This window comes from Heloderma suspectum, chromosome 17 (assembly GCF_057233095.1).
Source record: "Heloderma suspectum isolate Gila_16-S chromosome 17, 16-S_ref, whole genome shotgun sequence".
Taxonomy (NCBI): domain Eukaryota; kingdom Metazoa; phylum Chordata; class Lepidosauria; order Squamata; family Helodermatidae; genus Heloderma; species Heloderma suspectum.
In genome coordinates, this window is record NC_139474.1 from 2,855,901 (window position 1) to 2,883,624 (window position 27,724).

General features: G+C 48.3%; 1 protein-coding gene across 1 annotated transcript in view; it reads left to right on the top strand.

Annotated features, from left to right (window-relative positions):
• ITGA10 (integrin subunit alpha 10) overlaps nucleotides 1-26,902 on the top strand; it is a 79,125-nt gene extending 52,223 nt beyond the window's left edge. The window contains exons 16-30 of the mRNA XM_084824659.1: nucleotides 1,802-1,968; nucleotides 2,387-2,529; nucleotides 3,508-3,618; nucleotides 6,020-6,105; nucleotides 7,455-7,596; nucleotides 8,699-8,791; nucleotides 10,967-11,043; nucleotides 13,047-13,136; nucleotides 14,033-14,117; nucleotides 15,621-15,734; nucleotides 16,909-17,007; nucleotides 19,153-19,266; nucleotides 23,300-23,398; nucleotides 24,933-25,046; nucleotides 25,896-26,902. Of these exons, the coding sequence (XP_084680785.1) occupies nucleotides 1,802-1,968; nucleotides 2,387-2,529; nucleotides 3,508-3,618; nucleotides 6,020-6,105; nucleotides 7,455-7,596; nucleotides 8,699-8,791; nucleotides 10,967-11,043; nucleotides 13,047-13,136; nucleotides 14,033-14,117; nucleotides 15,621-15,734; nucleotides 16,909-17,007; nucleotides 19,153-19,266; nucleotides 23,300-23,398; nucleotides 24,933-25,046; nucleotides 25,896-25,949 (1,588 nt within the window). The 3' untranslated portion in view covers nucleotides 25,950-26,902. The remainder of the gene's footprint in view (nucleotides 1-1,801; nucleotides 1,969-2,386; nucleotides 2,530-3,507; nucleotides 3,619-6,019; nucleotides 6,106-7,454; nucleotides 7,597-8,698; nucleotides 8,792-10,966; nucleotides 11,044-13,046; nucleotides 13,137-14,032; nucleotides 14,118-15,620; nucleotides 15,735-16,908; nucleotides 17,008-19,152; nucleotides 19,267-23,299; nucleotides 23,399-24,932; nucleotides 25,047-25,895) is intronic.
• The last annotated feature ends 822 nt before the right edge of the window (nucleotides 26,903-27,724 follow it).

Consider the following 27,724-nt stretch of genomic DNA (forward strand, 5'->3'; position numbering starts at 1 on the left):
CTATGAGTCTATGATCAATCTAAGGACATGAACATCTGTAAAATTCCTCGAGGTTTCCCTATTTCCACCTCAAAGCTCGTCCCGACTCCTGTCCGTATCAGGTTGCGAGTTTCTTTTAGTCCATGCAAAATTTAATACGGTTCTCAATGCACATTTTCCTAAATGTATACATCAATTGTGTGCATTTTCCAAAAATACACACCTTTTCATCTGTACTTTTCAAATGTACGCATTTTTAACGTACTTTTCTTTTGTCCATGGAGTGCATCACAAGCTTGGAAATGTACAGACATCAGCCACAATTTCCATTCAGGTCTGTGTTCGAGTGTGGAAGAGGCAAACTGCGTAAAATTCTGGTCTGAACTGAACTGAACTGAATTTCTCAAACATTTCTGCCTCACACATCTTCTGTCATTAGGGACAGTGTGGTATGTCTGACTGTCAGACTAGCATAGAGGAGACCCGAGTTCAGATCTCTGCTCAGCCATGAAGCTCACTGGGGGATGTTGGGCCAGCCACCACCTTTCAGCCTATCCCACCTCACAGGGTTGTTGTGAGGACAAAATGGTGCTTGAGAGGGAAAACCATGTCTGCCGGCCATCCACTTCTTGGAGGAAAGAATGGATATAAAAGAAATAGACAAAATACACTTTCCAGAGGGTAGCCGTGTTGTAGCAAAAACAACAAAGAGTCTTGTGGCACCTTAAAGACTGACACATTTATTCCGGCATAAGCTTTCATGGGCTGTAATCCACTTCCTGAGATGCATGAAGTGTAAACCTCAGATTGGCACATCTATATGCACATGCTGGGGCGGTTGAGGGGGGGGGATGGGCAGGGGGAGAGATGTAAACTGTGTTGCCAGAGGGAATTGAAGTGCGCAAAAATGCAGACAGTGATAATTACCTTAACAGCTGCCATTCACAAAACATTGTTGGACGATAACACAGACATCATTGCAACAGTGAGCCAATTAACATATGTAATGTGATTTAAAAACCCCCCTCTATCCTTATTCAAGCCACAGGAAATGGAGTTGGATCTCTAGATGGATTTCTTCAAGAATGGCCATTCCACAAAACCTTGTGCCAGAATAAATGTTAGTCTTTAAGGGGCACCATCACATGAGGCTTTTATTGTGCACTCGTGGTGGGTCACTCACGGACGTTAGCGGGTCCTTTTCACGATGTCGTCAACCTCCAGGGCACATCCAGAGGAATTTCCTGGTGGTTCCACGTTTAAAAGATCCGGAGGTAATGAGGTATTAAAAATATATTGGATTGTTGCACTATTAAAACAGCCATTTGATGGCGCTGGTTCACTGAGTTCTATGGAACCATGAACATTGAAAACGTCCCCTCTCAGCAGTCACGTGGTTGCCGCCTGGGAGCCCGCCGTAAATGCGGAAAGGCTCCGCAGCGGCAGGACCGCGGGTTTTTCCTTTAATGTAGAGGTGCTCAAGGTGCCAGAAGATCCTTTGTTGTTAGAGACAAAATGGTAGATTTCACTGAGGAGCGGTGGGATTGTTGCTCTCATCCTTCCTTCTCACATCTCCTTCGGCCCTAAGGCTGTTCCCAGGGAAGACCAGCCTGCGGGGAAGAGGAGAATTACTTTTTCCATTTATAAGTTGTCTTTCTCTCAGAAGCCTACTCCCCAGAATTCGTTCGGCCTCAACAAATGTGATGCCCGGAATCCTTCTGCCTCGAGAGCCCTTGTGTCCAGTTCGCCATTTGCCTCATGTTGCAACACTGGAGTAGCGTTGTTTTTAAATTGTTATGTTCCTTGTCGCCGAGGGGGGCAGGTCAAGGAGGATAGTGCAGGTCAACGCTTCGGTCTCCGCCAACCCTCCATCCATCAACGTGATCCAGAAGAACTGCCAAAGGAACGGGAAAGAGTCTCTCTGCGTCACAGCCAACGTCTGCTTCGGCGTGTCTTCCCGCTCTCTGGGCCCGAGGGACAGTCACTTCAGTGAGTACCGCCAGGCCTGCTTCCCGATTTTTGAGGGTCTCGGGGCAAGACGTCCCCTCCTCCCTCCTCTCATCACTGTCGCCACCAGCTGCTCGTGTTGCTCGTCTTTCTCATCATGGCTCCCGCTTGCTTGCTTGGCGGGCAGAGAGGCAGCGAGCAAGGAGGCCGCGGCATCTGCCGCTCCTCCTCACCACCATCTCCGTTGCCTGGGTCAGGGCGAGAGGCAGGCGAACAAGCCAGTTGCGATGGGGAAGAGGAGGAGCACGTCTAGGGGGCAGTTGTCAGTGGGCCCCTGCTGGGGCGCGGGACCTTGGCAGGTGCCCGACCAGGCCTACCCGCAACGCTGGCCCTGAGCCTTGCCGTTGGCTGCCTGCCAGACACATGACCTAAACCAACTTCACTCCCTGCTCGGCCTTAGGTATAAAATACAACGTCTCCCTGGACGACAGGAAGTTTGGCAGCAGGGCGGTGTTCGACGGCAACTCCCAAAAGCTGCTGCAGAAGAGGATTCGGGCCACCGTGGCCCGGACGGCCTGCTCGACGGCCCGCTTCCACGTCATTGTGAGTTCCGTGCACATCGGCTCTGGCGATTTGAGTGACAGAGCTTTGCAGGCGTGGCCGGCTTCCTCAAGCTCCTGGCTCGTCGTCGGAAAAGGGCAACGCGAAGCCAACGCAACGTGTGTGTCTGTGACCATGTTTCCACAGAATTCTCCCTTGGGAGAGGAACCCGCGGAAGTGGCCTTAAACGGAGTCCCTCCAGCCCAGTGAAGTCGACACTGACTGGCAGCAGCTCCCCAGGGGCTCAGGGGCGGGTCTTCCTGTGCCAGCCCTATCTGGTGAATCCTCGCTCAGGGAAAGCCCGGGTGCAGTGTAGCTGCCCCGGCTGAGGCGGCAGCACCCCGGCCGAGGTGCTGCTCGCTCCCCTGGCCCCCATATTGGGATGGCGAGCGAGGTGCTAAGGGGAATCCCTACTGTTATTTCTGGTGGTACCGCTTGCTCTCCCAGTTGGAATTGGGAGCAGCGCACAGGGGAATCGCCACTGTTTTCTCTTGTCAGTGATCAGTGCAGATTCCTCTCCCGGGGGGCAGGGTTTGGGGGAGGAAGCAAGGCCAGGGGGTGAGCCTCCCCAGGCCGGATGGGTAGCCTCCGTGGGCCAGGTTAGGCCTGCAAGCCAGAGGTTCCACATCCCTGGTGTACACTGGCTGGCAGCAGGTCTGTTGGGCCTCAGACAGGGGTCTTCCTTCCCCAGCTCTACCTGGAGATGCTCCTGGAACTTTAAGAGCTGCGTCAAAGGGAGCATCATGCATTTCATGGGGCACCTGTTGAATGTTCTCACTTCTATATTCTGCTCTATATTCCAGTCCCTGACCCTGTTTTTGCCCTGTTCAAATCTTGTCAGCGTGGTATTTTTATCTCCTCTGTTGTCCTAGGAGCTCAGGGCGGTGTACATAGGCTGTTCCTCCCATGTTGTCCTCACATGGGAACGTCACATCAGAGCTCCTTTCTAGAGACGATCCCCCATTCATCTCTCCCATGCAGGACACCTCAGATTACCTGAGGCCCGTTGCGGTCATGGTGAAGTTTGCCCTGAATGATGCAGAGCCTGGGCCTGTACTGGACGAGAAGTCGCCCACCGCTGTTAAGAAACTGGTGAGCACACACGCGGCGGCCGCCTACGCACCTTTCCCAACTATTTATGCCAGCTACGGCCGTTCCACACATCACACAGCAGCACCCCTTGGCATGTGGCTCCTGGCGCCGCTAGGTAATTTTAGGACCTGGACCTAATTATCTTACGCAGGGCCCTTTGCTGTGGCCACGTGTGTCGCTCAGTTGCGAAGCACACAGCTAATGTTTCTCTCATCCCCCTCCAAATGCCATTCCATGCTTTAAAACTGCTTCTGCAACAGCAACAAAACTGCTCACCAACCCTGATTGAAAACATAACGCTCTGCGCATGTGCGGTTTTGCATTTTAAACGCTCTGCGCATGCGCGGTTTTGCATTTTAAACGCACTTAAAGCATTTGCACCATCGTGACTACAGGAGTAAAATGGAGTTTGCTTCTGTGCCCTCAGCAGATGCCACTCTCAAGGTAGTCATTTGGGGGCCTGGATTCTGGCCCCAAGATCCAGTCCTGGCTGCCCCACTGCACTCAAGAAGCTGCCGCAGTCCTGACCCTCTGCCACCTATATGACAGAAGCATGTCTGTCCCATTTTCAGTGCTCCCCCTATGACCTGGACCCCACTGAGCAACTCCTGAAGGATCTCTTGCATCCTTAAGAGTCCCACCTTCCTACCTTTTGCCTTCCCCTTCTCAATAATGTTGGGTTTAGGCTGTAGACGTGAAGGTGATTGACACTCTAGACACAGGGTTTAACCACAACGGTTTACTGGTAGATTAAAGCAAGCAAATCACAACTAAAGGTATTTATAGAAAAAGCTAAATGGTACAAAAGGCATTAAGAGGAAATTGAGGTTGCAAAAACTCAAGTTCTTCTACCCTAGCTTCACTTAGACTTCTCCAGGCTGCTTCTTCCTGCTCTCTTTTTATGTTCTGCGCGTTCTCTCTCTCTGTCTCTCTTTATCCCCTCCTTCCCCAAAACCAAAAGAACTGTTTCAGACCTGGAGAAATGAAACCTAACTCAGGAAAATGAAACTTAACCGGGGAAATGAAACTACTCCTCTCAGGGTTACTCCCTTCCACAACAACGCCCGCCACCCCGCCCCACCCAGTCCTCTAGGCCTGACCTTTTTACCAGGCCTCTGTAGGCCTCAGACCTTCACACCCACTTCACGGGTTGCATTTGCAGGTGCAGCATGTATGTCTCTTGCTGTGCTTGGTTTTTATACCGTTCTGAGTGAGCGTATGGTGTTGTTGGCCAAGAACGGTTCCTGGCTTTTGGTTTATGATGACTGCGTGGCTGTTTTATTTTGCATGGCTGGGCACTCGGGCGGAAAAGTGAGCATGAAATATTTCATCACAATGATCAAAAAGAAGACAGGCGTCTCTTTGCTTTGCTTTGAATTTATAAACTTTGCTCATGGACTCCAACATGACTTGCAGGACCTGTGCTGCTGCATCAAAGCAGAAAGACTTTGTAAGAACTCAGCTGCTTTGCAAATTAAGATTAGTTTTGCGACATCTGAGCAACTAGATTGCTCTGATCAGTTCAAGGGTTGTGAGAAGATCTTGTAGGAAATGCCTACCTCAGGTTTATTTATTTAGAATATTTTTCATTTGCCCTTCCACTCAGTGAGCACTTGAGGTGATAGCACAATAACATTTGCAAACAGAAGACTTGAAGGGAAGAGACCAAATCTCTTCTTTTGGATAGCCTAAAGCTGACAGGGTGTATCTTTAAAAGACTCTGGGGTCATTTTCATTTCATGTAATTTCTTATGTTTCTATACCACCCCATAGCCGAAGTTGTCTGGGCAATTCACAACAATTAAAAACCATTAAAATACATTATATAAAATATAAAATATAAAACGATTCACGTAATGACATAGAACAAATAACACACGATGACATATATCATCAACCAGCCCCAACCTCTTCCCCCTGTAGATAAAGCTGGGTGTGCTCCGTACTTCTTTTCTTTTTTGAAGCAATCCAAATTGTGTGTCAAAAAAGCTGAATTCTGCAACATGGATAAAATATTCAAATTGGACAAATTTGCAATAATTTCTCTGGTTTTTCATAGCCACCTTCAGTGCCGTTTGGGGCGGGGGAAGCAGGATAAAATTTAATAAATAAATATGTTTGCTAAGCAGTTTTCACTGTTTTACACAACTTATACTGTTTTTGATAATTATGAGGAGGGGCAAAGAGTTGGGTAAGGCATTGAAGCCCCATCCCTAACTTCAGGTCCTGTCATTAAGCTATTCCTCAGCTGTCAGCAGATATTATCCACACATATTCTTCCAGCGGAAGAACCAAGAACTTGCTTGTTTAAAAAAACCCCAAATTTTACACCCAATTCCAGTTCCTGCAGGGGGTGGGGTTACATCCCATGGAATCATCCGGCTGATTGCTTGCTTTCTAGATCCCCTTCTTCAAGGACTGTGGTGAGGATGATGCGTGCATAACAGACCTGGTGTTGCAAGCTCGGATGGATATCACCGGAACCAGGTAGGAATCTGTTTCAAAATCCTTCGACTGTGGGGCAAATTAATGCTGTGCCGGAAATTTGCTCCAAATTTTTTTCCGACCACACTCGTTCAATTTGGTAGAAAAGAAATTGCTGTCAGAAAAGAGTTCAAAGTCGAAGAACATTTCGGAGACATTTTTGTGGGTGGGATACGGGGCTCTTGCACTTACCTTAGTTACGAGATGGCCAAGGGATGTGTGTGAGTGTCGTATCTTTCATTGTACAATCATCTCTCCGGCACTTGGACTGCAAGTTCCCATGCTACAGTTAAAGCCCGGGGCAAGTCGTCATGAGGTAACTCCTCCCATGGGGCTTTTTCAGATGAGGAAGCCCAAGCTTCCAGGAAGGCGGCAGTCAGAGTGGTGGAGAGATGTGTAATAGAAAGAAAAACACACGACATTCTCAGCCACTTTGCAACGTTAAAGTAAGCTCAAAAACACCACCAGAAGAAATTATAAAAAACATTCTGAAGCGCTCTGAGAATGAGGCAGAAAAATGGAAGCCTCTTTTGCAGGAGAAGAACATGTTCAGACAATTGGAGGACAGATTTCTGCACAACACTAGGAGCGGTCCAGACACCTAGGTCAAGAACTGTTGCCTGAGGAGTTGAGAAGTCAGGATGTCTGTGCCAGATGGCTCAGAAACCCTAGTCAACACTTCTTGGAAGTGCATAGAGATGTACACAATTTGAATTGTGTGTCTGCTGTGGAAGGATGCTCACCTTTGGTCAGACATACAACCTTCTCTCAGATCGACCTCTGTTTGGAGCAGAAGCCTACTGTACACAGCACTGATTGGCTAGAGACGGGTATCATCACTAACCCATCTCTCCTCTCCTACCACACAAAGATTAAGGGAGACATAACGGTGGTCTTCAAATATCTGAAAGGTTGTGATACAGAAGAAGGAGCAGGGTTGTACTCTGGTGCTCCTGAGAGCAGGAGTAGAACCAATGGGCGGAAATTGCAGGGAAGCAGATTTTGGCTAAACATTAGGAGAATTTTTCTAACAGCGAGAGCTGTTCAGCATTGGAACGGACGGCCCCAGGAGGTGGTGGGATCTCCTTTGCTGGGGGTATTTAAGCAGAGACTGGAGAGCCACCTGTCAGGGATGCTTTAGCTGCCTCGTGCAGTGCAGAGCCTGCATCGAGCAGGGGGTTAGACTAGATGATCTCCAAGATCCCTATGATTCGATAATAATAATGCATAGAGGTTGTGCAGTTAGTTGGGAAGTATCGAAGCACTTGTGCCATGAGCCAAGGCTGGGATCTCACCGGGAAGGGGAACTACTTTGTTTCCAAGCCAGGCAACCTTGTCTCTCCTCGGTCCAGGCAGAAGCCTCATGTGATCCGGAAAGGGAAGCGCAAAGTCATGGTGGATGTGCTCCTGGAGAACAGGAATGAGAATGCCTACAACGCCAGCCTCGGGCTCTGGTTTTCCAGGAACCTCCACTTCTCCAGCCTGGTGCTCAAGGTACGGCCGGCAGTTTTGCTGTGTTGAGAGGTGAGGGCTGGAGGGAGAATGAATTTATGATGGGTACTGATGGGAGCATGTCTGCTGGACAGAGAACATGCTGCGCTCAGCAGAACCAACTGACTGTCACCGATCCGAGGATTAAATGTCGTGTTTCCACCAGCTATAAGCTAAATCCTGTGATCCTGTACGAATCATGCAAAGTTGCATATCTTTGTGTATTTTATTCTGTCTGTTCTCATCATGGGGAGAGGAAATGAGTCCTGCGCTGGGACCTCCCCCCACCCCCCGAAATTGTGACCTATGAGAATTCCAGCCTGTCTTTTGCCACCACAAGGGTCTTTCCGTCATCACATGGTGCCTTGTTTTTTAATGAAAGCTGAGATTCTGTGACCAATACCAAATCTGCAGTGTTTTCTATACTTGTGCAGGATCCCAGAATAGACACTGCCCCACTTTCCACCTCCCCACCCACCCCAAACAGGGCTCTTAAGTTTAAACAGCTGTGTGTGGTAGGCAGAAATTCAGTGGGTACAGGGTTTTTTGGTGAAGCAATAAAAGATGCTTTATCCGTTTGCAAGCACAGCCAAGAAAAGCGAAAGGCGGGCACTCTGGTTAAGGCTTTGGGCCCTGATCTCAACACCTGCTGTTGTTTATATAACCATAACATAACATTGAAGCACAATATATAGCATACAACTTGGGTTATTATTTATATATAACAACTTGCCTTTAACATGTGAGATCCTAGCATCCTTCCGAATCCTAGTACTGCAGATTTTCTCTGCTACCATAAGCATTAGGTTAAATCCTAACTATCCTTTATGACTCTTCCTTGAATGTTACCTAGAAGCCGGCAGCAAACATCCAGTCATAGGTAATGCCTAGGATCCCCATCCACTAATTCTTCCCCATAGGTGTGCATTTAAGTTCCATTTAGGCCACAACCTTTCCAACAATGACCCCATCCAAGCTCTGCTGTGTTCTTTGTTCTCCATGAGGTGGAATGGCATCTCCTTTCACAATCACAAACGTGGACGATTTGCAGAGATTCGCACCACGTCAGGGCAGCAATTCCTCAGATCTTTCCATTCTTCCACAGGGGGAGAACCCTGTGAAAGTAGAGTGTGCCACCCCATCTGCTCAAACCCGTGCCTGCAGTGTGGGCTACCCTGTCTTCAGGTCCTTGGCGAAGGTAAGAGACCTTCTTGCAGTGGGGTCGGTTGAAAGACTTTCTAGCTGAACATTGGTGCCAATGGAGTCCCCCCTCCCCGGCTTTTTTTAGCTCCCATGCTTGGGGGAAGAGGGGATCAAAGAAAGCAAGTAAGCAGTTGGGTAGGAAGGTTTAAACCTCCCCTATCCACATCCAGTGGTTCCAGCTGAGATGCTTTCATTGCAAAGCACACGCTTGCATGAAAGTAAATAAAAGAGCAAGTCAGCTGCATGCTATGCATTTAATGTAGCATGTAGTTTAGCCCTATTGGGATTTTTAGTTTAGAAAAAAAGAGAGCTAAAGGAGGATGCCTGGTGTGGAGAAAGGGGACAGGGAGACGTTTTTCTCCCTCTCTCATAATACTAGAGCCCAGCGGGGTCATCCTGTGAAGCTGAATGGTGGGAGATTCAGGACAGAGAAAAGGAAGGATGTCTTCACACAGTGCAGAGTCAAACTATGGCATTCGCTGCCACAGGATGTAGTGATGGCCACCAATTTGGATGGCTTTAAAAGGGGGTTGGACAAAGTCCTGGAGGAGAAGGCTATCAGTGGCTACTAGGCTTGAGGTCTATGTGCTACCTCCAGTATCAGAGGCAATGAGCCTATGTGCACCAGTTGCTGGGGAACATGGGCGGGAGGGTGCTGTTGCGCTCATGCCCTGCTTGTGTTTCCCGTGGGCAGCTGGCTGGCCACTGTGTGAACAGAATGCTGGACTGGATGGACCCTTGGTCTGATCCAGCAGGGCTCTTCTTAGGGCCTGATGACGTGGTTGAGATCCCTGAAATTATGCTGTGAGGAAAGCAGATACGGAGGCCTGGAACTTGGGGTCACCCAGTGAAGTTGGTGGGTTCAGGACAGGCGTGCAACCACGTCAGGAGCTTGTAGAATTCACTGCCACAGGATGTGGCAATCCACGGCCACTCTCCTGCGACACTTTAAAATGACAATCAGCCAATCCGTGAGGGATCCATCTGCCACGGCAATTAGCTCTGCAACCTCCTGTCCAGAGGCACCATACCAGATACTCAGGGCAAACAAGAGGGGAAGAAGACCCTGCACAGGGTGGCTGCTGTAAGAAAGAGGGTGCTGGATGGGATGGGTCTTGGTGGGCAAAGCAGTCCTTATGTAAGATTTGGGAGAAATGTAACTGCCCCCCCTGCCAGCCTTCACCCCCCCAGCCCCAAGATCTACATTTCTGCCTCTGTGTCGGTGTCTCTACATGAGCGATTTATTGCACACCCGTGATTGGCCACGTAAGGAAGTTTGTGGGTCCTTTACACGACGTTGTCCACCTCCAATACGTCTCCCGTACCTTTTCCCATTAATCCCACTTTCAAAAAGATTGGAGATAAGCTAGATTTTTTTTTAAAAAACGCGGGATATTGGCAGTGTGAAATGCCAGCATAGCACTATGAACTTTCTGAGGAAGGGCTTTCCTCGATTCAAACCACATGTCTGCCGTGTAAATGCCTGAGCACATGTCTCGATTGGAGGGAGATGAAGGTAAAATGCCTCCCTGCAACGAAGGGGACAGATCTGATCCCCCACCCCACCAAGCTCAGAATCAACGTCCTCTGTTGATTCAGAGCACCCCGTTACGTTCAGTAGGGCTTGCTTCCAAGTTAGTGTGCCTAGGGTTGCAGACATACAGCACGCTCTTCTGTCTTCTCAGAAGTCCCATTGACTTCAGTGGGTCTTACTCCCAAGTAAGTGTGCCTAGGGCTGTGGGGAAACAGTACGACACAAGTGAAGCGACAAAAACAAGACTCCCCCCAACTCCTTTGCACACATGCCAGGGAGGGAGGCGCTCCCTCGATTCAAACCACGTGTCTGCTGTGTAAAGGACCCTAATCCCGCAAAGAAACCAAAAGCAGAAAGGCCTGGTAAGGATGTGGGGGAGTTTGTGGGTTTTTTGCTAATGTAGAGACTCCGTTCTCCTTCAGGATCCAGTCCTCAGTGTCCTGCTGCTTGGACTTCTGCACGGTCCCTCCCACACCCCCTCTTGGGATATATTAAGGCATCGTCATCTACGTCCGATGTCATCTATGTCCAACTCTTTTCTTTTTAGCCTTGCTGAGCGCCATTTTGGGTGGAAAGGTGGGATATAAATTTAATAAACAAATCTATGCGACCTTTCTTTTCTTTTTTCTTTACCAGGTGGCCTTTGTCCTTGAGTTTGAATTCAGCTGCTCCTCCCTTCTGAACAGAGCCCAGGTGAAGCTCACAGCCAGCAGGTGAGAACTGGAGCGAGTGGGTGGGGGGCATTTGGAGCAAGCTGAGGTGGCCTTGGCCGGCCGCTACATCCTGCACCTCTTTCCAGGGGCTACAAGCCTCTCCGTTGTTTCTGCTGTAACACAGCAAACCCCCTCTGGACGTTAGTTTATTGTCAGTTTACTCACGTGTAGGAGAAAGACGGGCTGTGGTAGAGGAAATGAATTCACCAAAGAGCAGGCAGTGAGAAGATATCCCAGGACGAGCTCCGTGAAGCCCTCATTCCATGCCCAAACTCCGGCTAGGAACTTCAGAGCCTTGGTCCATCTAGCACAGTCCTATCTGCTCTGACCGGCAGAGGCTCCAGCAGAGAAGGGCCTGTTCCTGTCACCTGCTCCCTGCTCCTTGCAGCTGGAGATGCCGTGTGGACTGACCCTGGGATGTTCCGCTCTGTCACTGAGCTGTGACCCTTCTCAGGACCTATTTGTCATTCACGGTACAGTCATTAGACAAGTCTCTGGGTGTATATGCCTTTAAAAGATAGGCGTTTGATAGGATTGGGAACCAGGGCACGCTCTCATGTGTTCAGGGAGGGTAGTGGTACAGCCCCTGCTTTGCGTGCTGAAGGTTCCAGGTTTGGTCCCTGGCATCTCCAGGTAGGGCTAGGAAAGAAAACTTGGAGAGTTGGTGCCAACAGTACTGGGCTAGATGGACCGGGGGTGGTCTGACTCAGGATAAGGCAGCTTCCTATGTTCCTATGTTCTGTCTCTTCACCCCTCCACCATTGAACCGCACTCTCCCTTTTCCCAATTAGTTTGGTTTCATTTTAATGCCGGGGGGGTGGGGAGGAATGGCGGCTTATCTCCTCCACTGAACTATTACAAACATTTATTGATTAAGGGAGATGACCTTGGTGGAGTTTTTGCCCAGAGCCCACTTCTTTTCCTTCAAGGAGTCTGGGGCCCCTAATATAAAATAGGTCAAAGACCCTTCTCATGTGCTTTGCCTGCTTATTCGTACATCCATCCAGGGGACTTGGAGAGAAATCCGACACCTTTCCATGGGGGGAGCCATTGTTCTGCACCATGCTTCCTCAGCCCTTTCTCCCGCCCAGGAACCTTGCACAGCTGTGTCACCTACCCAGAGAGCACGTCCTTGGTGGTGCAAAAAATAAAAATAAAATAAAATGATGCTGGGACAGGAGGCATGTGATGTCAACGCACAGATGTGACTCATTTACTCCTGCTCCTGTCCCGGTACCTTTGCCTCTTCCATTCCCGGCCTCCCTCACTTCTCTCTGTTCTGTGAAACGTAAGAGTGAAAGGTCCTTGGGGGCAGAGATCTGTCTCTCCCTCTGCCCGCCCCTGTTTGTGATCTAAAGCACCTTGGACGCTGATGGTACTCTATAAATCAGGGGTGGGAAACTACGGGAGGTCCAGGGGGCTGCACTGGGGGTGGAAAAAAATAAAAATATAAAATAATCACTGGCTTGCTGCCAGAATTCTGTAGTCCTCAGTGGCACTTCAAGGTGTTGAATTTAGCTTATTTGCAAACTTTTAACACTCCGTAGCCGCTGCAGAGCGCTAAAAGGGACTAAGGCCAACAGGGTGGGGAAAAAATTCCAGCTGATTTTTGCTTCAAGCTCTTCCTGCCAGGAAAGAAGCCTTCCGAGAGGCATTTCAGCCTCTTATGATGGGGAAAAACCTGCACAAAAGCTGCAAAAGCATCAAACAATTGGTGTGTGGGGGAGAGGGGGTGGGGCCAGCAGAGGGGGCGGGGCCACCTGGGGAACCCCAGCAGGACGGACTGGGACCCCACGAGTGCCAGATTTGGCGCCCAGGCCTGAGATTCCCAACTCTGGCACCATTGGATCCAACCCATGGAATCTTGATTTCAGTGTGCATTGGCTTGGGGCCATAAACATACTTTTTACAAGTAAAAATGCCACCACTGGAGGTGCAATAGATCAGTAAATCCTCTCTTCCACACCATCGAAGCAGCATCCCATCTCTTCCCTCTCCTGCAGCGATAGCCACGAATTGAACGAGACGCTGACCGACAACACAGTGCAGCCGCTGGCCTATGTCCGTTATGAACCTGACCTTTTCTTGACCAGGTGAGGCCCAAGGTGCAGAGGGTGTTGCTCAGCACCTTGCTGGCTGGCCCAGGTAGCTGGCAGGAGGAGTTGGCTTCTCTGGGGGGGAAATCAAGCCCCCCCCCGAACCAAGGATGCAGAAATGGGGGTCCGCGTCAGGGGAAGAGGATACGGAAGAAGGGAGGGGGTGTCACCGCAAGGGGTGAATCGAATACGATCACTTTGCTAATTCGGTCTGATTGTTATTGGAATGGATGCGGGAGCTCAGACAGAAATGGCACTGCAGTTGCCTGTTGGCAGGATGAGGCAGTGGCCATTAAAGGGCAACAAATGGTCATTATAATTTCATTACTGGGAGTAGTGGGAGAGGATTGCGTTTGGTTTGTCTTCATCCGTTGACAAAATGCCTTGGAGCTTCTCCACAGCAGGTTTTTTATCCCGCAACTTACTGGGGCTTCTGCTTTCAGATTCTTTGTGGGGGTAAAATTGGCTCCTTACACAGGCTGACCCGTGCTTTTTTCCCCAGGGACTTACTTTTTCTGCACATTCTACTTGTTTCATTATACAGCCACTAGATGGTGCTGTGGTATAGTGGAACTACACAGTTACACACAGCCATTAAAGCAGATTAACATTTACTACTGCATTATCCCCAATCTTTTAAAAACATTTATTACTGCATCATCCCCAATCTTTAAAAAACTGGGATAAAAGTCAGAAAGCACGGGAGATGCCCTGAATAAAAGCCTCATGTAGAAATGCCCTTGGTCTCTCTCTCCCTCTCTCTCTCTTGCTCTCTGTTGAGCAAGCAAATGGTCTTTTTTGCAAGGGTTGCTGGAGGAATTGGAAAACATGGCCTGCCCAGTAGAAACCCTAGACCTGACTTGGCTTATCTTCTGTCATTTCTCCCCCCTCAGTGAGTCTACACTGAATCGCTATGAAGTGCATCCTTTTGGGCCATTTCCAGACGGTATGAGTCCTGAGTTCAGAACTACCATCAAGGTAATTGGGGGTGGGGGCAGGGAGGAGAGGCAGTCATGCAGGAAAGGACTACCATCTTTCTTTAGGGCATGGCTGCTATGCCTTTAACAGCTGCAGAACACCACCCTTTAATATTAAGAAGACAGGAGGCCTAGTTCTCACAGGGATGGCAATCCTACATCTGTACTGCTTCAGATGGCGGGTGGGGCTCACAGGATTGAATGCTTCTCCATACCAAAAACATTTTCTAAATCCCCATAGATAGAAAACTAACTTTTTCTGAAAACCTAGGCTGGCACCCTGACATGCTAACCTTCTATTTGGAGGGATTGATTTATTTTTTATAGGGAGGAGAATTCCATCACGTAAGCTCCCTCCTACAGTCTGATATAGATACAGGATTACTGTGTCATTGAGAATACTAAGGGCACATTCCTATGCCTGTTTAGACAGAAAAAGGCCTACAACTCACAGCATTCCCCAGGCAGCCATACTGGCTGGGGAATGCTGGGAGCTGTAGGAATTTTTCCGCCTAAACATGCAGAGATTTAGACCCTACGCCCAATAATTGGAGTGATACAACTGTTACAGCAAAGGGCAGAACAGGGGTTGAGAACTTGTGGGCTTCCAGATGTTTTGGCCCACAACTCCCACCATCCCTCACCATTGGCTATTCTGGCTGATGGGAGTTGTAGGCCAAACATCTGGAGGGTCACAAGCTGGCTGCTCCTGCACTAGAAGAATTCATCTAAGAAAGTTATGCATAATGACAGTATTCCATCTTATCCCTTTGCAATATTTATTTATTCATTTGAACGTCTTTAGAGCGCTCTCCCACAAGCTCAAGTGGTTTATACTAAAAGGAAGAAAGAAAGGGAAAATTCTAATATTTGATAGGTTGTCGTTATGCTTATTACTCGAAGTGGGGCAGTCAGCTTTTTTTTTTTACACCCATCGTTCTCTCCCTCGTCCTGTTTTGGCCTTCTGCTTTAACAGTTGCATAACAGGCGGAGAGAGTCTTCAACACAATGGGCCTCTTATTACTGTGAATATCTTCGCATCGATTTTTACCAGGCAGCAGCTGATCTCCAGGCTGACGCAGGGCCATTCCATCAGCTCTGCTGAAAGACCCGCTCCATCTGACTCCTCCTCTCCCTGAACTGTTTCCAGCAGGTCCTTATAAGAACCACTATTTAACTTGGCTCATTAACTTGGAGAATTGTTGCCTGTGTTTGTCTTTCCTCTTCATCCCTTTTTCCTTTTGTACCATGGCTTTTTAGACTGTAAACCTGTAGCTGGATTGTCTCGTTTTTATTGAAGCTCTCTGGGAGCCGTTTTGGCTGAAGGGCGGCACAACAATGCTGCAAATACATGAACAAGGCAAATTATTCTTACAGGCTTGAAGATTTTAGTGTATATCTCCCGCAAAATCAGATTTCCACCAAATGGTGCTTTGGTGTGATTTTTCATTTGTCCTTTCCAGGTTTCTGCTCCATTTATTGACACAGGCCCTTGTTCTTTTAGGTGCAAAACCTCGGCTGCTTCACCGTGGGGAATCTCTCTCTCCTCATGGATCTTCCTGCCACAGCCTATCAGAACAGTGAATTTCTCACAGTCACACGCATCATTACAGACAATGTGAGTGGCTCAGCCTTCATCCACACCTGTTTTGACCATGCCCCCCCCCCCCCGCCCCTAGGATGAGCCGTAGTTCCCAGATTCCGGTCTTTCATTTAAAAAATGAAAGTCTGAGATGCAAGGCAAAATGTGCAGGCTCTATTCTGCCCATGCGTTCTGTGCGAAACGAGCGTGTTCCTGCCTTTCAGGGTAAGTTAGGTTGAGAGTCAGTGAGTGGTCCAGTCACTTGGACTGGGAAGTCCCAGGTTCAGCATTCTAAACATTACACTGCACATGCTCTCTGAAATTCCAAATGGGACCCCCCGCCCGCACACACATACTAATTACCACTGAGCTCAACCCACCAGAAACGTATCCGGCGCAAGCCAGTGAAATGGGCAGCATACCTCATGGGGACAGATTGAGTCCAGGGGCACCGGTTGCTTGACCCCAATTCGATCTGCTCCATTTCAAAACTCCGATCTAGTCCTGATGAGCTTGTGGGCAAAGAGCGCTCAGGTCTTCCAAGGTCCTCTTACGCACGTCCTTAGAGCGGAGCTCTCTAAGAAGCTCAGATTTAGCAAAGTTTATCTCAGCTTGCAAATGCCTCCAAGCACTCCCTCTAGCAGCTTAGGTTCAGCAGTATGTTTCTTCCTGTGCAGCTGGCGGATGAGCATTGGTTAGGACACCCTGCCCGAACCTGGCACCCTCCAAGTCTTGGACTACAACTCCCTTCATCCTCGGCCAGCATGGCCAGTGGTTGAGCAAGTCTTAAGAATGAAAGGCATAGAGCAGGCACATAAAACCAAGAGGCCAGATATTATTTATTTATTTATTTATTTATTTATTGCATTTATACCCCGCCTTTTTTCCTCTTGCAAGGAACCCAAGGCGGCTTACATTATCATCCTCCTCTCCATTTTATCCTCACAACAACAACCCTGTGAGGTGGTTGGGCTGAGAATGTGTGACTGGCCCAAAGTCACCCAGTGAGCTTCCATGGACGAGTGGGGACTAGAACCCAGATCTTCCAGCTCCCAGTCCAACACTCTTGCCACTACACCACACTGGCTCTCAGATAGGAATATGGGGACAGAAAGAAATCAGCTCCTCTACAAAGTGGAAACTTTTGCAGGCCCTCGTGTCTGCTGATGTCCCGGGTCAGATACTGGAGCCTTATTTTTCCAATTCCAAGGTGACCTGCAGCTTGCAAAATCTGACAGAGACAACGCAAGAGACAGCTGATGGCGTGATCCCTGTTCACCCAGAAGATCTTGGCCACACAGAGAAATTGGTGAGGCAAGCAGGGGGCTCCCCACCCCACCCCACCCCACCCCACCTCTTCTTCTTCTCCGCTCCCCCTGCCCTGTGGCTCAGGGCGCTTCAGGTCTGGCAGTTTTCCCACTGCGAGCGTTTTACCACATATGAAAAGAACTATTTAAAAGATTAAATAACCTTTTATTAGGGGATTAGATGGTGGGGATTAGATGGTGCCAACCGGAAAAGTAACAGTGAAGGTGTGCTGAGTGATGATAGGTTCACCTGCCTTTGTCAAAACCATGCCTCTTGGAGAAGGCAGAAGAGGAGGAATGCTAAGAATCATTCACACCTGCAGCGAGCGCTCATTCTTTAAAAGAAGGAGACAGATTTTCTGTGATCTAAGTAGAAATGGAAGAGCCATGGAGGGGTCCAGGGAGAGGACACCCAGTGTTGCTGTCCTGTACGACAGCATCATCGGGCTTCCCTGCAAAAACTGAATGAAAAAAATGTGGCAATTCCACGGTAAAATGCCTAGGGGGTGGGGAACTGCCACACCTTGTTGCAAAAACTCGGTTCACTCAGTTTTTGCAGGGCAGCCCAGTGACACTGTCCGCAAATCAGTCTTGTCCTGTGTTTTTTCCCCATGGCTGTTCCGTCTTCTCTCAGACCACAGAGGATGCCTCCAGATAGGTTGCTCCTTGAACTCCTGCACAATCACTGATTTCCTGCTGTAAATTACTAGCAGTGTTTCAGTGTAAATCTCAAAAACCCAGGTGGGCGGCTGCGCTTTCTTGGTGTCTACAATACTCCTGTGTTCCATCCGCAATAGCCATGTGGGTGGGAACGGGTCAGTTCACCAGAGCAGCCATTAGTAAAATAATCTCTCTTCCTGTTCACTATCTCCATTTTATTTTGGGGGGAAGAAAGAAAGACTGTACCTGCAAAAAATCACTGGTGAGGGGCAAATGTCCATCACCCTTGGGGCAACAGGGATGAAATATATCCCCTCCCACCCACCCTGATCAAAATCAATAGCAGCAGGAATGAATTTTTCAATAACTGTTTTTACTTTGCATTTTATTGCCTTCTTTTAAGTGCTACTGCATAAATATTTTTTAAAAATCTTTTAAAACCGAGCTGGAAAAAAACCTCAGCACTAATCAAAAGAGCAATATATAAAAACAAACAAACAAACAAACAAACAATGCGGATGATACAATGGCACAGGTAATAATGAAGGTGTACTAAATGGTGATAGGTGTGCTTGTCTGTGCTCACCTAAACCCCACCCCTTTAAACAGACAAAGGAGTTGAGCAAAGTCCATATACAGAGAGTTTGCTACTCTTCCATTCATCTAAAAAACAAAAGTCAGACCTGAGGCATCTCTACACCAGCCTAAAATCCTGCATTTAAAATGGGGGTTTCTGCCTCCGTTTTAAATGGAGGATCACAACGACTCCCTTTGTCACGTGCTTCCTTTCCCCCCACCCCCTTCCCCCTCCTTCTCCCCATATGCGAGTCTTCCATTCTCTTTCATTGATCTCACTCCTCTTCATGCTGCTTTTCCTTTTTTCACGGAGGGAACTCAAGCGGAACACAACAGGGTAATTTGATAGCTCATTATCTGCAATCTATTTAAAAACGGAACAAAGGGCATTTAGTGCAGGAGACGCCCTGGAAGGTCACAGTGTCATGTAAAGAGCCTGCAAACTTCCGTGAAGGAGCAATCTCGATTGCAGGATAAAAGCTCAGTGTGAAGAAAGCCTTTCTGTGGTCTGAGAAAAGATGGAAGAACCACATGGACAACATAGGATGGCAGGTGACTGGATTGTAGCACTGTGAAAAGGGAACAAGCGAAGCATGTCAATTCCACGCTACATCCCTAGAGCAGAAGAAGCCCTTTCTCTGACCCTTTCTGGGAAGGAGTGGAACAGGGGTTACGGCTGTGATCATAGGCTTAAAAGTGGAGGGAGCAATGCTTGCTGTCTTAGAACCCAGCGGGGTGAAAGTGGAAGTCGCCTGGGGCAGGATCGGGGAGAGACTTACAGAAAAGAAGTAGCCAGGTTGGGAGACATACAGACCTAGAACTCCGACCACACCTTGGCTTGGTCTTGGGTGGAATGGGCAGCCAGTTTTACCGGCACGTGGGCAAGAACCAACTTCTGTCTTCCCTGGTAGAACTGCACCAATGCCGGGTGCCAAGTGGTGAAGTGCGAACTGTCACACCTTGAGAGGAGCTCAGAAGTCTCCATCCACCTGCTGCGAGCGGTTCGCAACGAGTTCTTCAGGAGGGTGAGTGCGGTCACTGCCCCGTCTCCCTTGGCGTGGGAAAGGCTGCTGCTTCCCTTCCTCTTGCTGTGTCCATCATTGCAGCGGAGATGTTTATCCCTCAAAACAGAGTGTGACCATCTTGGTCGCTGTCAATAAAAGACAAGGCGAGGAATTAGGGACATGGGAAGCTGCCTTATACTGAGTCAGACCCTGGGTCCATCTAGCCCAGTATTGTCAACACTGACTGGCAGCAGTGGCTCTCCAGGGTTTCCGGCAGGAATTTTTTCTGCCCTACCTGGAGATGCCAGGGGTCGAACCTGCAACTTCTGCATACAAAGCAGGGGCTTTACCACTGAGCTACACCCCTTCCTATTGAGGGGAGGGGCAGATTGAATGATGCAAGGAGTGGGGGCTGAGTTTAGGGGGCTGAAGGCCAGGGAAAAGATGAGTTTTCCATTCCCCCCACAAGACCTCTTTGGGTCCCCACCCCCAAATTGGAAAAAGTTTGCATTATTAAATGTTTTATACTGAACAATGTTGGATTATATTTTCTTTTAGAAGTATGAATAAAACGTTTAAGACAAGGTGTTCAGATATTGCTTCCGGGCCTTTACTCCCCCAAAATGATTTCTAAAAGCCATGGAATAGAAGGAGTTTGATGTAAGAGCAAAGATGTAAATTTCTGGAAATCTTTAAACCACGGAGGTAATTTTTTGTTAAAAAAAAACTTCTCTGTGAGATTCCCAGCATAGTTATTTCTTCCCTTCCTTATTAAAAGTATTGATCTAATGTATTTTCTACTGACAGACATTTAGAGATGCTCCAAGTCATGCTCTGTTTCCCAACATGTGACTAGAGTCACCATACATGAAGAAAACACATGCATTCTTGACAGTTTAAGTTTTGTTCTATGGAGTCTTGTGTTTCTCGGCTTGTCTGGTGAGATGTTGTCACAGTCAATGAATGTAGGTCTAAAACTCACAGGTGAGAGAAAGACTGTAGATTATCCCAGTGCTGCCACGACATGTGACGGAATAATATATGGGTTATCCCACCTGTGTTTCTTTTTTAAAAACAGCTTTGAGTCTTGGGCCTATGGAACTCACGGCCACAGTTTTAAATGAAGTTCCCAGTTAGAACCCACCATTAGGAAATGCTGCCTCAACTATAAAATCTTTAACTGCTGCCACCAAAATAAGCCCTCTGTATCTAAAAGAAACTGGGTAGCCTGTTTCCTGTAGCATAGGCATGGGATTGATGTGACCACTAGAGGCAAACTTTTGAAATGAACAAAAATGAAGATTTATTTATTTATTTATTATTAAATTTATTGATCGCCCATCTGGCTGGTCACCCAGCCACTCTGGGCGATGTACAACATACCATAAAACAATTTAAAACAATAAAATTCTACCATAATTTTTTTTTTAAATACCCTAACCCACCCCAAATGCCTGCCTGAACAACCACGTTTTTAATGCACGACGGAAGCTCATTAAAGAGGGGGCATGACGGAGTTCCCTAGGGAGGGAGTTCCACAGAGTGGGGGCCACCACAGAAAAGGCCCTCTCCCTCGTCCCCACCAGTCTAGCTGTCCTGGCTGATGGGACAGAGAGAAGGCCATCCGAGGCTGATCTTGTTAAGCGGCCTGTCTGGTGCTGCTGGAGGCGCTCCTTAAGATAGGCTGGGCCAGAACCATATAGGGTTTTAAAGGTCAAAACCAACACCTTGAATTTGGCCCGGAAAACAACTGGTAACCAGTGCAACTCCTTCAGCACTGGAGTGATGTGATCTCGCCGGCGGCTGCCTTTAATCAGGCGAGCCGCCGTGTTCTGTACCAGCGGCAGCTTCCGAACCGTCTTCAAGGGTAACCCCACGTAGAGCGCATTACAGTAGTCTAAACGAGAGGAGACCAGGGCATGTGCTACCGATGGGAGCAGATGGTCGGGAAGGAAAATGAAGATGTTTTGTAAAACAAAAATGAAGACGTTTTGTAAGGGATTTGCAAAAGGGAATAAAATGTCATCTTTAAATAATAGGTTGAGATTGCTTAAAGGTTCTTAAACTAAATATGCTTGGTTACCATTCCTAGGTAAGAGAGCTTTCCCCAGCTAAATAAGCTCTCAATAGCTTTTCCTTCAGACCAGATTTCCCTAAACTCCACCCAACCAATTCCTTGCAAACAGGAACAAATACTATATACCTGTCCTTCCTCTGCCTCTAGCTCTTCCTGCTTCCTCTGGCATTTAGGATGATTCAGATGTTTCAGGGACTACTTGCTGCAGTTCCCTCTGCTCAGACATAAAATAGGAAGCTAAAATGTATTGGTTTTCTCATAAAACTATCATATTCAGTACATTAAATTTAGAAGTATTGTATATTCAGACAATAATTACAAATTTGCCGAGTTTACTTTTAAATACTTTTTACTTTTTATGACGATTTTTGAGCAAACAAATTACACTGAATACATTTTATGTTCTGGAGGGAGCCTATGGCCCCTAGACAGTTTCTGAGGGGCCATAGGATACTGGGGATTCCCCCCTCCGAGGCTGGAGACAGTGCTTCAACCTCAGAAAGGGGAGTTCGATATTTGGCTCCCCCACGCCCTTGCATCCAGCCCGGAAAGAACCGCTCCAGCTGGCCTCTGAGGTCAGGAAAGTGACCCCAGAGAGCAGGAAAAGGGGGCGCTTCACTGGCCGGAGAGGGGAGGAGAAGCCAGGGTTTGAGCTCTCCCTTCCCCTCTGAAGCACTGTCGACAGACGCTCGTCTAGTGAAAAGTGTAGGGCTGGAGGACAGAGGCACAGGTCTCCTCCGCTCCCCCTCCTGCCCCATATTGGATGGTTGGAAGCCTCTTGAGTTCAGAGGCTTCCAGTCATCGAGGGTGCAGTCGATAGGATTGTGCCCTAAATAACAATGTGACTTTAGATCTATAAAGAGCACTAGAAAACTAAGTACTGCATATTTTTCCATTTCCCCCTCAGATTTCTGTTTTTCCATGAAACACCAAGGATTTTTTTCCCCATAGCTTCAAAATTTCCAGATATTTTATATCTCTAGCTGAGATCCATTGCCCTTGGTGATGGTGGAGTCAGGCTGCACGGGCGGGGAAAACATTTCACAATAATTAACATTTCATTCAATTTAACTTAAACTTACATTCTTCCAGTTGTAATTTTGCACAACTCTAATGAATTTCTCAAATGCAGCCTGCTCACTGTCAGTTGCTTTGCATGCATCTGGCCCTTCTGGTCTTTAAGCTGATATCAGTTCATTCGCAAGGTGACTTTTTTCAGAATATAAAATCTTAGTGAGCGATTAAAGAGAACACTGTGTCTGAAAGTGGCCAGAACAGGATTCCTTCTTGGTTTATTCCAGGAAAAGTAGCACCAAGACTGGGTCCAAGCGTCCCCCCCCCCCAACTAGAAGATGACAGCTGTGCATCTGCTAAGTTGATTTTGGGGTTCGTGTGTGTGTGTGACCACATTTGGTCATATCCATCCCTTGCATCCCCCTTTCTCTCTACTTGCTCAGTCATTTGGGATTAAGGACTTGGGTATTAAGCCAAAGGCTTTGCAGAAGCTGTGGGATTTGAGAGAGAGTTGAAATGAGGGTGGAAGAGGAAAGAGGTTTCCCATAGGAATTCTGGGAGAGTTCCAGGCAAAAAGAGCAGCAAGGAGGATGTGCAAAGATGACACCAAGACAAGAGAGGGGAGCAACCGGTGGCAACGGGCAACGTAATCCAGCGGAAGAAAAAGTTGTTATAGGTGGGAAAAGATCAGAGTCTGAGCTTGGTCCATCTAGCCCAGTATTGTCGACACTGGCTGGCAGCAGTGGCCAGTTTTTCCAGCCCTCCCTGGAGATGCTGGGGATTGACACTGGGGCAGGAGGCCCTAGGAACTTACTTCCTAGCTGTTCACAACTTGTCCAGCCTTGCAGGCCTGCCCTGCCGTGCTCCTCTGCTGTCCGGAAACGTGCCTTGGGAGTTTTGAGGTCCCTTCCATCTTTTCTTCTTCTTCTTCTTCTGTCCTTTCTCTCCGTTTCGTGGACAAAGGCCAACTTCAAGACAGTGAAGGTCATAAGCAGGTTTGCGCTGAGCGCTCGTGAAGAGGACGGACTCCTTCTCCTGCCAAAGGCCGCTCATCGGTGGGAGGTAAGAGGGCCCGAACATGACAGGAATGGCTGTCTTTTCACGTCCTGGTGTTTGGGGCTCCGTCTCCTCTGTCTCACAAAGGAAATCCTGCTCCAGATAAAGCTCTGTTCTGCAACCTAAGGGTGCAATCCTATGCGTGCTTAGACAGAAAAAAGTCCTACAGCTCCCAGTAGGACTGGGGAACGCTGGGAGCTGTAGGACTTTTTTCTGTCTAAGCACGCATAGGATTGCACCCTAAGTTATGCAAAGTTCCACAAATGTGTGCGACCTTTCTCTATTTTGCATTTTCTGCTGTTTGCTCTGGTTTTGCTTGACAGAGGGATGGCCAGGAGATATAAACAGCATGGAATGGAAGTCCTGCTCCTAGACACACCAAACTGGATGTGATGTTAATTGCATGAATTTTGCTAGCCTCTCCCCTCCAAATGGATTTCAGACCCTTCCAGACCCTTAGTAAAGAAAAAACAAGCTTAACATCATTTCTGGTTCAGTCCTTAAGTCACCCTGTCTGGTTTCTGCAATTTCACTATCTATTGCCCATGAACTTCTAAATATATCTTTACAACCATAAGAGCTAGAAACCTGTATTTTTAAATGAAAGCTAAACTCTTTAGGAGGCCGAGCTCTGCACCAAATGCCGCATTCTGTGGGTTCATGGTCCACCCCCTGGCTAGCAAAGTTAGCATCACAGAAAAGAGGCTGCTAGCTGCAAATTTACTTCATTCAGATTTCAAAATCTGCTTTGTGTCCTTTTGTTCTCTTACATAAGGGACTGTTCAGTTTGGCAGGCATAACTGCAAGTCATGACAGGCTAGACACTTTCAAGTATATATTCACAATAATGAGGGCTAGAAATTTGGTTAGAAAACAAGAACTTTGGAGAGAGTTATTGACATAATCATATCCCATACCTTCAGCAGAAATGGGGGAGACCATTCCAAAGGCAAGGAGCAACCACTGAAAAGGCTCCCTCTCCAGTTGCCACTGCAGAGGGTGGGAGGCCTGGCGAAAGGCCTCAGGTGACGATCTCAGTGGACGGGTGGACTGCTGTGGGAGAAAAGGGTCCGACCAGCAGAGGCTGGTGGCTCCAATGTCAGTGGGGTGCTGAATCGGCTCCGGGTTTCAGTCAGAACTGGTTCCACACCTTGGAGAGCTCCTTTAGAGTTTTGACTGGTTCTGACCGAAACCCAGAGGAGATTCACTGCCTCACTGGCATTGGAGCCACCCGCCTCCAGATGTATTGGACTACAACTTCCATCAATCCCAGCCAGAATGGGGGGAGCACCAGGTTGGGGATGGCTATTGTAGTCAACCCAGCTTTAAAACCCTGCTCAGTTAAACAGCCCTCATGGGGTGGCCTTAAATGAATCCCTCCAAGTCTGGTTTAATACTGGCCTGCCGTATAAGGGTGTTGTAAGGATGGCATGGTTTCACCTTTGCGAAGCACTTTGAACCCTCTGAAAGTTCGTTCCCCTTTGGAGCCAGCGGTGGGATTCTTCCCCTCTCAGTGGCACCCTTCTCACTACTGTTGCAGACCATCTTGGAGATCATCCAGTCAAAAGTGGTCCCTGTTTCGCTCTGGATCCTGATTGGCAGCATCATTGGGGGACTCCTGCTGCTAGCTCTGATCATCATCTTTTTGTGGAAGGTAAGAGCCTTGTGCCGGGGACAGGCTTGAATAGCTCAAGCGGCCACTTAGCCAGGGGTGGGGAACCTCAGGCACAAAGGCCAAATATGGACCTCCAGGGTTCCTGAGATGGCCACGGCCTCTTCCCCTTCCCCCCCATCGTTTGGGCGGGGGGAGGTGTTCCTGGCTTTTGCACATTTTTCCCCCAATCTAAAAGGCTGGAATGCCTCTATGAAAGCCAGGTTCTTGGCACGTAAGAACTTTAAGCTACAATATGCTGGCATTTACCTTTGCCTGTGTTCACCACTAGAATGAGGGGCCCGAGAGCGTCTCCAAAACTGAATCTGGCCCTCCGGCTGAAAGAGGTTCTCCCCTTCTAGATGGCGGTTCCTAAAGCGCGACACCTGCAGAAAAGTCACAAGGGGCAGATTTCCAGGGACTGTCACATTTCAGACACAGGCATGGGTGGGGAGAGGCATCACGTGTTCCCCCGTGTCAAAGGAGCTAGTAGGCCAATGAGAGGGTTTTAACTTGGCCACCTCTCTGGCACACTTGAGCTCCGTGAGAAGTGGGATTTTGACGCAAGGGAACACGCAGCCCCGCGCCCACGGTCTAAAATGGTACAGGCCTAGGAATTCTGGACGACTTGATTTTTCTTTAAGTGCGGATCAGCACAAAGATCAAGTTCATGCCGGCTAATCAGTTAGCCACTACAACGTTTAACAAGTCCTTACTTCCCTTGAACTTGGATTCTGAAACTTCAGAACCTGAACGGATGTTTAAGCATCGGGTGCTCTGAGGCTGTAAAGCATTACTTTCTCCTATTAATCTGTATACTGTCTCTTGCTCTCCTCTTCCATCTTGCCCTAGCTTGGATTTTTCACACACAAAAAGCCTGGGGAAGAAGAGAAAGAGGAGCAGTAAGATATGGGGGCTTTGAGAAGGACTCTTCACTCATTAGATGTGAGCACCAACGGGAGGAAATCCGGAAGGGGAGCTGGTACACTCCTCCTACGACTCCTTGCAAATCTGTGGAGGTCCCAAAGACAGTCTCCTGAGAACTTCCATCATCTTCGTTTCCTTTTGGAAAGCTAGAAAACGCAACCTTCCCCCTGCTGGAGCCACAATCCAGTACTCACACCCTGTGGGTACCAGATCTGATCTTCAGCTCTTGATGGGTGAACCTCTGACTCTGCCCGCAAGGTTCAGGGGTTGTAGAAAAAGACGCGGAGCAGAGGCACCCTACAGCCATTTGCAACCCCTCAAGAAAACAGGCAAACAAGGATGTATGTTTCGAACAGGGTTCCTCCCCCAGACTTGGTACTTCTAAGCAATAGAAGTAGCTTCTCTTCAAGTCCTACGGAGCACTTCTGCTCCAGACACCTTCTTCTCCGGAGAAGGAGCAGTGGCTTCAATCATTTGCAATGCAGCAGTTTTAAGCCTTGCTACCGAACAGAAAGCTGCTTGTTGTATAGGACCAAGACCACCACTCTGCATCGCTCTGGACTTCCTATGACCAAACTTAGTGCTGCCTCCTCATGGAGGAGCCTGATGCAGAGACGGGGAGCTGCTCTAACTCCACAGCTCTATGCGGCGATGTGGGCAGCCTCGGTTGCTCCCCATGCAGACGTGTTCCGTTTGAAACACACAAGTGCTGAACGAACCATGGTGGGGCCCTTTGAACACCAGCACGCTGGGTCAGGGCAATGGAAACTTCACTGTATGCAGCCAAAGGTTGTGGGTGGCTTTGTTTCTGTCCCACAAATTGGCACGCAGCGTCCGCTTGGTCACAATGAGCCTACAATGCCCGGAGCAAGGATTGTAACAAAAATGGGGTGGGGGGGGATTAATAAAGTTGACATACGTGATGCTCTCCCAACTGCTCTCCTTTGCAACTAGTTTCTATAGGAAAATAAGGATTTGCTTGTCTTCAGGGTACTCTACAAATAGCACCTGGCAGAGCTCGTCCTGTGTGTACTTGGGAGAAAATGGGATTCATATAAAGTGATCGATGTACAAAGAGCGGTATAGATTAACAGATGCAAAAGAAAAGGTATTTGACCCAAGGGGCTTACAACATAAATTAGGAGTGGGGAACTTGTTGGACTCCAGCTCCCATTAGCCCTGGCCAGGACGATGGGCATTGCAGTCCAACACCTCGATAGCCACAGGCTCCCCCACCCCTGATCTGAATTTTTACAATGGCTGGGAGGAGTGGGAAAGAGACATGAACAGGTAGGAATGGGAGAGACCAAAGGAAGAGGCAATAAACAGAAAAAAAATCCCCTTCACAGAAGATCCACAGTGTCTGTATTGTCAAAATAGGGAGCTAGCGGTCTGCAAGGGTGAGTGGCGGCTGTTTCTGAATGTAACATTAAGTTGCATGAGTTGAGCAAACTGCAGAATTAATTCTGCTTGGCAGTTAGGGGGAAGGACACAGCAGCAATGTACCGTACCCCTTGCCTTGCGCATGATAACCTCAGCTTTTAATTTTTAAAAAGTTTCTAGCCATTAGCTAAGGCCACAAATAAGAGAGGCCTGGAAATGGGTGTCTGGTGTGAAATCTCAAGGGTTTGGACCAGGGGCAGGAGCCACTGAAGCCCCTTGCATATAGAAAACCCTGCAAACAAGCCCCTCCCGTCTCTTGGGTTTGGGGATTTTATCAGGCAATGCCTGCACTCATTCATGCCTTCGTTTGC